Consider the following 11,599-nt stretch of genomic DNA (forward strand, 5'->3'; position numbering starts at 1 on the left):
ACAGGCCGACCGCTCGCTCGCTCTCATGCGTCCCACATGCTTCCCACGCGCCACCAGTTGGTGATCAAATCTGAATCTTAAAGAATAAAAAATCACTGCCTCGCTTTTCCTCTTTTCCTCATGCAGCACAGACGGTCGCAGGAACATAGAACAGCAGTGGGTAAAAAAAAACACCGGCTGAAAAACAAAGACTTGCTGCCTTGAAAGTCCTTGAAAGTCATTGAACATGGTGGAGAATCCTTGGGCGTGACATTTTTTAAATTTCTGTTTTTTCTTGAATATCTCTTGTAATCTTTACTGGTAATGAAACTAGAATCCTCGGCCGTGTGCGTTTCTCTTTAATCCTCCATAAATCAGTTTTTCTCGGTTTGCGTAGATTTTTTCCGATCTAATCCTGTTTCTACCAATTATTGCCACCCACCCGCCCCACTCCCCCCCCTCTCACCGTCGCTATGACAACAGTGAGGTGGCGGGGGGGCCGTTTCCAGTCCTTCATCTCTCCGCCTCCATGGCGACGCTGGCCTTCTGCTCGGCGGCCGCGTGCGGGGCGACGCCCACGGGCCAGGGGGGCGGGCAGGGCTGCGTGGGGGGCGGAGTCCAGAGTCCCTGCTGCGGCTGCGGCGCGTTGGGCGCCGCGCCCCAGCCGCCCGCCTGTGGGGGCGGAGGCGAGGTCGCCATGGAGACAGCCATGGGGCTGCCGGCACTGCTGGCAAAGCTCTCGGAGGCTTTCAGCCGGGAGAACATGGTCAGCGCGTCAGGGAAGTTGGGGGGCGTTGCCGGCGTGTTGGCGGGGGTACACATCTGAGGAAGAGGAGAGGAAGAGCGGGGTTAGTGACCGGCCGCACAGCGCCACCTGCAGGAAGTATCATTATAGTTGAATCCCTGAAGCTGATCTATAATAAACTGCAGAGATGAACATTAGCTTCAATAATAAACTTTATTTTTGCTGAACTTTTCATCCATGAACTACAGACAAAAACTTTAGCTGAATCAGCAGAGAAGAAGAAAGAAATAGTTTGTGAAATAATTGGGTCCTCAATAAAGGATCAATAAGTAAACTGTATTGGGTAACTGGGTAAAACTGATTATTACTTCATGTATTTCATTTGTAAGAAATATAATTAAATGAAGAGAATCTGAGCTTTATGATCAAACCTGATTTAATATGATTTCCTCTGTTTATTATTTGATTTTGTTCTGATTTTATTAAACCATAATAATATGGTTAATAATAATTATGGTTAATAATAATAATAATATGGTTAATATGGTTAATAATATGGTTTGGATTCACTGAAACATTTCAGTGAATCCAAAACGTAGAACGATGATGGCAGAAACCAGAACCGCCTCCAGCGTTCATGGATGGATTCTCCTCATAAGGAGCGGTTCTGGTTCTGGTTCTGGTTCTGGTTCTGGTGGGAAGTTGAGGGGAATCCCGGCCCCTCTGCTGGTTGCAGAGGGGCCGGTGATGATGTAACACCGTCTGAATGCACTTCCTGTTACAGAAAAGCGTCAAGCTGATAAATCAGGTCAGCATGTGAACAAAGTGAAGCTCTGAAAAAACACGACGACCTTTGACCTCACAGCCACCAGACGGGTCGGATTAAACAGATTCAGCTTTAAATGCAGAAAAAAGTTGGTTTTATTTCTGGTCTCATGTTAAAATTTATTAACAATCTGACTGATGACATCATCAGACTTCCTACAAGCTGCTGTGTTTTCTACACTCCAATAATAATAGTAACGAAAAAGCAATGGAGGACGGACCCTAACAAGAAATAAAGTAATTTATGAGCCAAATATAAAAAAATAAAAATCTTACCAACTTATTTGATTATGCTGCTTTGTTTTCCCTTTTTTCATATTATTTAGTCACATTTTATTTCATTATTTTTCTCCCATATTCTGTATTTTTTGTTCCCTTTTTAATCATACATTGATTTAACTTTCCTTCTAATTTTTTCTGTATATTTTTGATGTTTTAAATCTTTATGCTCCTGTTCTCTGAATTTCATTGGCTGGCATTCAGAGTCAGCTTCGCTCCGATTGGTCAGAAGATGGGAACCGTTTTCCGTCTGCGGCGCTTCGTCTTCATGTTCTGATCCGGATGTTTGCCGACAGGCAGAACCGGACCCGACCGGCACCATCTGATCCACTGCCGGCCCGTCACCATGGAAACGGACAGTTCTGCAACCTGAGTCCTCTGAGCACTCAGACAGGAAGTGCTGGCTCATGTCTCTGGAGTCACTTCCTGTCTGACCTCTACCTGACCTCTAGCTGCAAGAGGCGCAGCAGTGGCGACGCACGGCCTCAGAACGGCCAGCAGGGGGCGCTCACCTGCATCACACCTCATGTTTTAAAGCTTAGTCTGGAATAAAACAGGAAGCAGATCTGGACTAAAACAGGAAGCAGATCTGGACTAAAACAGGAAGCAGATCTGGACTAAACAGGAAGCAGATCTGGACTAAAACAGGAAGCAGATCTGGACTAAACAGGAAGCAGATCTGGACTAAAACAGGAAGCAGATCTGGACTAAACCAGGAAGCAGAGCGTAGAGGCCGACTGGCGACGCGGGGAGACCAACCGCTGTAGGTTTGAGTGTGGCGACCATCGATCTGAGCCGTTTATCAGGATGTTTGGTCTGAATTTACTAAAATAAGCTTCATGTTCAGAGCAGAAGCTGAGCTGCAGCACAGCTTCCAGCAGCTAGACTATAGAAGAACCAGCAGTCATACCTACACCTGCTGCTCCAGCTGGTTTTCTCAGAATGACTCAACAAGTCAACAAACTTTAAGACCCAACTGGCCCAGTTCTGGTTCTTTTCAAATGTTCACCACATTAAAATCAAATTAACACGTTAAATTCTCGGCCAGTTTTCAGTTTTGCTTATTTTTTGTAACTTTTACCAACATTATCATGTTTTCTCACTGAACCAGATGTCATTTATAGTTGAATATCTTCTCTTTCATTACTGCAGTTGATTGGACTACAATATTTATTAGCCCATAATAAGCTCTGTTGCATCCAGTATATTTGAAAATGTTTATAACTGTTCATTGGTTGAAAATGTTTTAGGTGTGAAAGAAAAAGTTCATGAATAAAATATAAAGGTTTTTTTTTCCTACTGTAAAAATTTTCTTGTTGTGATGAAAACATTGAATTATTTTTCTCAGTGCTGTGGATTAGTCCCTATCTGGAGTTTATTGTTGCAAAGACAATAAAACGGAGCAGTTTCACACGGCGGGTTCGACCGGTTCAGCTGCAGGCATCACTGCATCCAGCATGTTTTATTAACGAGTCGATTATGGAATCGCCTGCACACCTCCAGAGGGAAAACACTGATTTAATATGGAGTTTAGATTTTTGTTATGCTTTGGAGGCGGGTCTGAATAAACCTGAGTTTCACAGCAGCTAGTTTGGTTCATGAGGAAGCAGCTGATGGCTGGTTTGTGTCCTGACCTGAACGACCTTCAGGCTGCAGCTGAAAGGTCAGAGCTGCAGAGGAAACCCAACCTGTGTACCAACACACAGCAGGACGAGACCCAACACAAACACCGGCTGACGAACAAACCGCACGGAGCTGAGAGCGGCGCTCAACCGTCACTGAAACAATAATAAACTGATTTAGTAATCAATCTGAACAATTATACTGCCGTTTTGAGACCAATTTACAGTAATATAATAATGATGGAATAATAATAAGAACCAATACACTTTAAATTCTTAAAATCTAACTCTGGAAGACATTTCAAATCAACAAAACAACAAATAAAAGAAATTATGAAATCTCTGCTGGTTGAGACCAAAACACCAAACTGAAACTTTTATCACCCAGTTTCTGGTAGAAAGAGAAAAATTATAAATCATGCAAATGGAAATTATTGAGCTTGCTCTAAATGATCATGCAATGAATTGATTTATTGATTATAGCGCCAGGCCTGGTCAACAGGATCTAGAAAAGAGCCGTAATGTTCACATCGACTGCCAGGTCAGAAAATGATGATTTTCCTGTTTAATAAAGAATTACATTTTCATTTATTCGCATCTTTTCATGTTTTTCTAATATTAAATGTAAAAACTAAAACCTGCAGATTGCAGAAACTGACATTAATCTGATTCACCGTCAGAATACCCGAGTTAGCTGCAGCCCAAGAAATTTAAAAAAATAAATCTCAACTCATAAATAAATAATGTTAAATTTTATCTGAACGTTCTGTCAGGTAAACCTGGACCGGGTTCGACTCTGAGAACCCGGTTCAGGTTCTGGCAGCAAAGGTCCAGCTGGTTTGCTGAACACACAGATGGAGAGACGAGCAGACAGTTTGTGATCAAAACACGGCCAACTGAGCTGTTCCCATGGCAACGGTTGTTATGAGGAAAAGGAGCACAGATCTGCTGCTGCTGGGACAGAGACTGGGTCACAGGTACCGGACCGGTCCGGTTGCAGAAACCTTCGCTCCGTTTCCGTTCGTCTGTAAACTCAGACGGTCCGAAGTCACTCACACCTGCTGCTGCAACGCCGATGGAAACATGGAGGCTTCCCGCCATGTTTACCTTCTCACGCACGCACGCACGCACGCACCTCTGCAGGTTTTAACTGAGCAGATCTGCTGAACTTGCAATATCAGTTCAGGGTGGACAATAAATCAATCATATATATTGATAGACAAGAGATCAATATCAACTGATAACTGATAAAATTTTCAATATATAAAATATTCACTGCACTCTGATCCAGAACCGCACAGCATTCTGGGAGATGTAGGCAGAAGAAAGCCTTCAGCTGCTCCAGCTCACAGTTAGCTAAGCTAGCATCAAATGACTCTCCAGTTGCCTAGCAACCTGCTGGGTATCTGGCGCAGCAGCAGTTTCATGTTTCCCTCCGTTCATCAGAACTGCTTCAAATTAAAAAACGAGGTGGAGAGAAAACAGGAAGAGTCAAATCAACATAAACTGGAGTTTGTTCAGTTTGTCTGAACATTTCAGAAACATTTAGAGGTAAACCCAAAAGGTTCTGACCGGTTCGGATCGTTCACCCAAAAGGTTCTGACCGGTTCGGATCGTTCACCCAAAAGGTTCTGATCGTTCTGTTGGGTTCGGATCAGAACCCCACGCCTCATTTCCTGTGTGACTTCGCGCTGCAGACCGGCTGAGACGTGACGATCTGGACCTTGCGCCGCGTCTACAGTCACAGAAGGGAGGTGACCTTTGACCCATCAGCACAGCCTGTCCTGATGGTTCTGGTTTCTTTGTGGTCGTTTGAATTTTAGGGTTCGTTTATCCGCCGTGTTTCGTTGCTAAACGTTCATCCGGAGACGCGAACTGGAAACCAGCAAGTTAAAATGTTTAGATTTGACATTTGTTCCCCTTTCAAAGGACAGAAAGAACCAATCCTCATAACCTGACACATGATGTAGGTAAATCTAAAGCAACTTTACGATGATGGAACCATAAACAGCAGATTGGATCGGACTGCTGAAGGAGGCTGTCCGCCATTTTCTCTGTGAAAATACATCCAGGTTAGATTACCAGCAGGTAAACTCATAACTAGTGTTACCAGGTGATTAATTATCCAGAGGTTATTGTGGTAATATAATAATTATGAACACATTCCCAAAGATCAATAAACTTTAAGCTCTAATCAATATTTAACTCTGAAACTGGAAGACATTAAAAATATCAAAAACAAACAACAAATAAAATAATTATGAAATCTCTGCTAGTTGAGACCAAAACTTTAATCATCCAGTTTCTGGTAGAAAAATGAAAAATCACACAAATGGAAATTATTGAGTTTGTTTTAATTAATCATGTGATTAATTGATTTATTGCAAGCATAATCAGAAAAATTATTTTTTTTATCCTGATTAAAAGGAATGATGGAAAAGAAATAACAGTAGTTACAGCTGAACGTGATCAATACCAACGTTGAGTTCAACAGCCGATTCCTCACAACGTCTCAGTGAAAACGAGCAGGAGAACGAAGGGTTAAACATTCACAGACCAACTGGAGAAACAGAAACTGAAGGAAAAGTCAAAGCAAACAGAAAAAGAAGAAGAAATGCAGAGTGACGGTTGAGCGGGTTGTTGTTCCTGCTGCTTCATGTTTCACTGATTTAAAGCGTCTCACCAGCAGCAGGTCAAAGGTTACTCCAGGCTCCTGGCTAAACAATATTTAAATGTCCAAACACCTTTCTACTCCAGACACTGAACTCTCTGGTGAACAAGCCAAGTCATCCTCCACTAAACTGTCAGGTTTCTCTGCTGATCGCCTCTAATCAGGAAGCTCCTCACTGACAAACCAAACGGACCGTCAGGAAGCTGCTTTCTCCTGGAGGCCAGTGAACGCACCGTCACCGTGGATCATTAGCTGGCCGCCACTGGAGCAAACAGCGAGCCCCATTTACTGAAAAAAACAAGTCTGGCAGAAACAAGCAGGTCAAAGGTTAATCCGAGACCAGGTGTGTATATATGCACACACATACACACACACAGTTGTGTTTTCATCACTTGTGGGGACTTCACATTGACTTCCATTAATTTCTACAGCCCAACTCTTTACCCTAAACCTAACCATCACAGACCTAACCACTAACCCAAATCAACAATTTCCCTCATGGGGACCAAGAAAATGTCCCCACAAGGAGCCATGGTCCCCACAACTCCACACTGAAATAGGTTCCCATAAAGATATAAAAACCTGACACACCCCCACACACACACACATACAGTCTGCAGGAGTTTTTACTTTCATTTCTGAAATGTTGCTTCCAGTTTCATGATGAAAACTCTAAGTTTGCTCTGCTGCTGGCAGAAAGTCGATTCTTTGTTTCTGATCCAGTTTTAACAGAAAATAATTTCATATTTTCTTACAGTCATGTCATCAGGGAGTTTTATAATCAGGGAAGGCAACCACTATATCAGCAGATTAAAGAATTTATCAGCAAACATTTTTTATAGATTAGAAATATTTCAATAAAAGTTTCTTACTTCTAGCTTTCGTCTGAAAGATGGAAGTGCTTACCAACGTCTCGGTTTAATTTGAAAAGTTTTGCGCACCTTTTCCACACATCAGACTTTTTAATCATTTTGCATTTTAAGCAATAAAACAAGATAAAAAAATAATTTTCCAGGATTTTCTCTTTCATAAATTTATTCTACCAGCTTAAGCAGCTGCTGAAGAACAAGAATATCCGATTACTAAAAAGATAGTTTAAAACTAACTTGGCTGCTTGTTTCCTGTTGAATGCGTGTGTGTGTGTGTGTGTGTGTGTGTGTGTGTGAGATCACTGAGCTTTATGAAGGTAATTATAGCTCTGCTGCTCTCTGGGAGAGGAGAAAAGTCGGGATTTCTAGAAATCCTCCAGACGAAGCCACGCCTGGACACCCAGACCATGTTTACCGTTACCAAAAAACACACCACACACACACACACACACACCCTTCCTCCTCGTTCTTCTTCTCTCCTCCTGTGAGCTGGCTGTGCCAGGAAACGGCCTCACACCTACTTTATAACCTCCCAGCAGCAGTGCAGCCATTGGCTGATCTCGCCAAAATAAAAGCCTTTTTCCTGATTATTCATATAAAAATAATTTTTCTGCTTCTTATCTTTAAAGCGCAGCACCATGTTGAGTTTAGGGGTGGAACTGTAGGGGTCAAAGGTCACTCCATGACATGATCATGACATTAAACTGTGCAGCTTTGAGTTGAAGCCTTCACTGACAAACACACACAGTGTGACGTCACCCCTCCAGCTCAGAGGAATAATGATAACGCTGCGTTCCAGTCGTACTGCGACGAAGGGGCGACCCGTTCAGTCCAGTCCAGGCGACGCCGCCTGGAGTTTACAGCCTTTGCCAATATTCTGCTGATGTTCCAGTAAAGTGAAGTTGCCGTTTCCATTAATTGTGATAAAATCAGACATGAATCAGTTTAATGTAGCGAGTCATTAAAAGGTTCTGTTCTGGTTCTGGTACCAACATGTTCTCAGGAACATGAAGGAAACTCTGTGCTTCGTTTCTCTGCCTGAGTCACATGATGGAGTCACATGACCCCAGACAGCCGAGCCACTTCCTGCTCTGGTCACATGACCAACATTCAGCTCCAGAAGGATTGACCGACATGGAGAAGATCAATCATGGAAACACGGAGGCTGCAGCACAAACGGTTAGTGCTGCAGCGTCTGAGTGCTGCAGCCCAATGCGATCAAATCGTCGTTTTCACGGCGTGAAAACGACGATCAAATCGTCGTTTTCACGGCGATTTGATCGACCCGATCCAGATCTATGAATCTGATCGCTTTCTAAGCGTCTGCAGTCTGAAAGTCCCATTTTACCCAGAATGCATCATAATTCAGCAGCAGGAGAATCTGGACACAAAGTCTGAAAATGATGATAACGAAGTGATGAAAGCAGGCTGAGTCAGCAGCTACAATATTTCATAACCAATATAAGTAATGAGGATCATGAGATCATGACTGCTGCACTGCAAACACACAAAATGTTACCAGGTAGATTTTACTCGGAGGTTCTGCCTGTGATCTGCTAGCAGCAGAGATGGATTCATTTCTGCTTCAGAAGATTTTCATTGAGTTCCTCCACTAATTTAAATAAATAGCTGAATGTTGTGTGTTTATAGTGCAGCAGCTGCAGCACGATGCTGCAGCAACGACTCAGACACTGCAGACAGCGTCATTTCTGATCCTCAGTCCCAGGTTGGCTTTTTCTCTTGCTGCAGTCCAACTGAGTGTGTCGGGTCAGAGGACCGGCCTGAAGCAGCAGGAGCTGCAGCAGCAGCAGCAGCTGCGTTTCTAAATGAGGCATCTGATTAGTTTTTTCCTCAAACTCAGATTTGCCCGTCTGTCTGTGTCTCTCCTAACTTTCCCCACATGCCAAAAGGAAGATATTCTTTAAAACTGATTCATTGAAAACGCGCAGAATGTATTTGCACGTAAATAAACTTTCATGATAGTTTAACTTCTTTACATTCACAGTTTTTCCTTCACTTTAATCTCAGATTCTTCTCAACGGCTGTTTGACCTGAATCAGGCTGTAAAAATATTAATTCATCCAAATATCTGCACCAGCCACCAGCAGTGATTCCTTCTGCCTGGTTTGGATGTTTCAGCTGCAGAGCTGCAGCATCTCCTGCGTCTTCCTCAGTGATGGAGACGAATTTAACACTAAACTGTTGAACTGATTCCAACGCCACGGTTTGTTTTTCTCCGTTTGTCATGTTGAAGTGAAAAAGTCAGGAAAAAACACATGCAGGAAAGAGTCAGTGGCTCTTTAAAATGTGAGAACACACACACACACACACACACACACACACACACACACCCTCTGAGTCACGTTCCTCAAATGCTCTGCAGATAAAAACTCCCCGGCTCATCTTAAAGAAACTATTATAATTATTATTGTTAGTAATAATACAGTAAACAGGCCAACAAACCCAGGAATGTTTATGAGATTTCACACGACATGCATTTTGTTTCTAAAAGGTGAAGTTCACGTATTTTACAGCGAAACATTCCAAATAAAAGCCGACATGAGCAGATAAAATCCAAACATTTAATCTGTCACTGAATTCAACTAATTTCATAATCGATCAATGATTTCAGCTCTAAACTAATGTAGTGATCTATCAATCATTAACTGAGCGTGACGACTCTAAAAAAGCCATTTTCTGAAACAACACAGTCATGAAAACAAAACCGAACAATCCGGGGTGTCCAAAGTGGGTCCTGGAGGTCCTGGAGGTCCTGGAGGTCCTGGAGGCCCTGGAGGCATCCTGCATGTTTTATTCTCTCCCTGGTGGCAGAAACAACCTCCTCAGCAGGTCAATGTTCTCCTCAGGCCTCTAATGAGCCTCATTTGATGCAGGTGTGTTAAACCAGGGAGAGGGTTAGGGGTTAGCAGGATGCCGGGCCTCCAGGACCTCCAGGACCTCCAGGATCTCCAGGATCTCCAGGATCTCCAGGACCCACTTTGGACTCCCCTGCCGAACAATGATAGAAATATTTTACATTTACGATAAAAAACATTCGTAGTCAGTAAATCTGTTCTACCAGAATGTCAGTTCAGTTTCAGCTTCATCTGGTTCAAATTCTGTAAAAAGAAAAAAAAAAAATCTCATATTGATCAAATTTTGCATCCAGTTATTGATGAGCTAATCAATAAATAATCTCTCCTCTGAATCGATGTTCAGCGTTTCTCATGTTGATGTTTAAAGGATTTTTATCTGCAGATGAAAAGTTATTGATTCTCATGCTAGAACATTTTTTATGCAAAAAATTAACTGAATTATTTATTGCATTTTATGCTTTTCTAATATTGGATATAATAAGTTTAAGTGTTTAAATAAATCTGAAGAATGTTGTAATTTTTATCTGATTAATCATCAGAATAAACTGATAAGAGCCATTAGCTAACTCAGCTAACGGTTAGCTAACTCAGCTAACGGTTAGCTAACTCAGCTAACGGTTAGCTAACTCAGCTAACGGTTAGCTAACTCAGCTAACGGTTAGCTAACTCAGCTAACTGTTAGCTAACTCAGCTAACGGTTAGCTAACTCAGCTAACGGTTAGCTAACTCAGCTAACTGTTAGCTAACTCAGCTAACGGTTAGCTAACTCAGCTAACGGTTAGCTAACTCAGCTAACGGTTAGCTAACTCAGCTAACTGTTAGCTAACTCAGCTAACGGTTAGCTGGTCTCTGCAGGTCCAGAAGCACCGACCAAAGTCCAGAAGGAGTTCTGCACCGTTCTGCTGAGCTCACAGATTCTGGTTCCTCCATCTAACCACAACCAGACCCAACGACTGCTGGACTCCTCGGTTTGTATTTAACTCAGACAAACAATCAGAGCCACAGCAGGAGGAGCCAAAATTCACCTCAATCTGTAAAGTCAGTTAAACGATCTGGTTTCTAACAATGTCTGCAGTGAGGCAGAGACTGCATTGGCTGCTGCTGCTTGGGATGCGACGCAGACCGCTGACAGCCAATCAGATCGGCTCTTACTGGAAGGAGTGACTGAACCTGATTAACTGGACCCACCAGAAAAAACCCAAACATGCTCCAGTCAGAGCTGCAGCAGATCGCCGTTTGGCTGCAGCAGCGAAACGACTCGGGCGTTTCCCGCAGAATCCGTTTCCTTCAGGAACCAATTATAACAACAACAATAATAATAATAATAATAATAATAATAATAATAATAAAGGAGGAAGCTGCGTGTGATTGGCTGAGGCAGCCAGAACACAGTGAAACCGGGTCAACATGTCGGTTCTGCTCAAAACTAACAATAAAAAGTTGAGCAGCATCATGATGAGGGAGTTCAGAGGAAAACATGGAATATAATATTCATCTGGGTTTACATGAGGAGAGTTTTTAGTTTAAATAGATTCATAAACTCTTTACTGATTCAATTAAAATCTATTCATGTAGGTTTGTTCCTGTTGAAATAACCTGATTATTAAATAGTTCCTAGTGAGGCCCCCAGGGGCCCAAAGGGCCACTAGCGCTGCACACACTCCTGAGGCTCAGAGAAACCAGATTACAGATGAAGCATCAAAAACTCCTGACACACACACACACACACACAC

The 11,599-nt window shown here is 42.7% G+C and overlaps 1 protein-coding gene across 1 annotated transcript in view; it reads right to left on the reverse strand.

Annotated features, from left to right (window-relative positions):
- Positions 1 to 283: 283 nt before the first annotated feature.
- LOC103131586 (UBA-like domain-containing protein 1) overlaps positions 284 to 11,599 on the reverse strand; it is a 13,707-nt gene continuing 2,391 nt past the window's right edge. The window contains exon 3 of the mRNA XM_007543259.2: positions 284 to 801. Within this exon, the coding sequence (XP_007543321.1) occupies positions 493 to 801 (309 nt within the window). The 3' untranslated portion in view covers positions 284 to 492. The remainder of the gene's footprint in view (positions 802 to 11,599) is intronic.

Source organism: Poecilia formosa, unplaced genomic scaffold, assembly GCF_000485575.1.
Source record: "Poecilia formosa unplaced genomic scaffold, Poecilia_formosa-5.1.2 Scaffold790, whole genome shotgun sequence".
NCBI lineage: Eukaryota > Metazoa > Chordata > Actinopteri > Cyprinodontiformes > Poeciliidae > Poecilia > Poecilia formosa.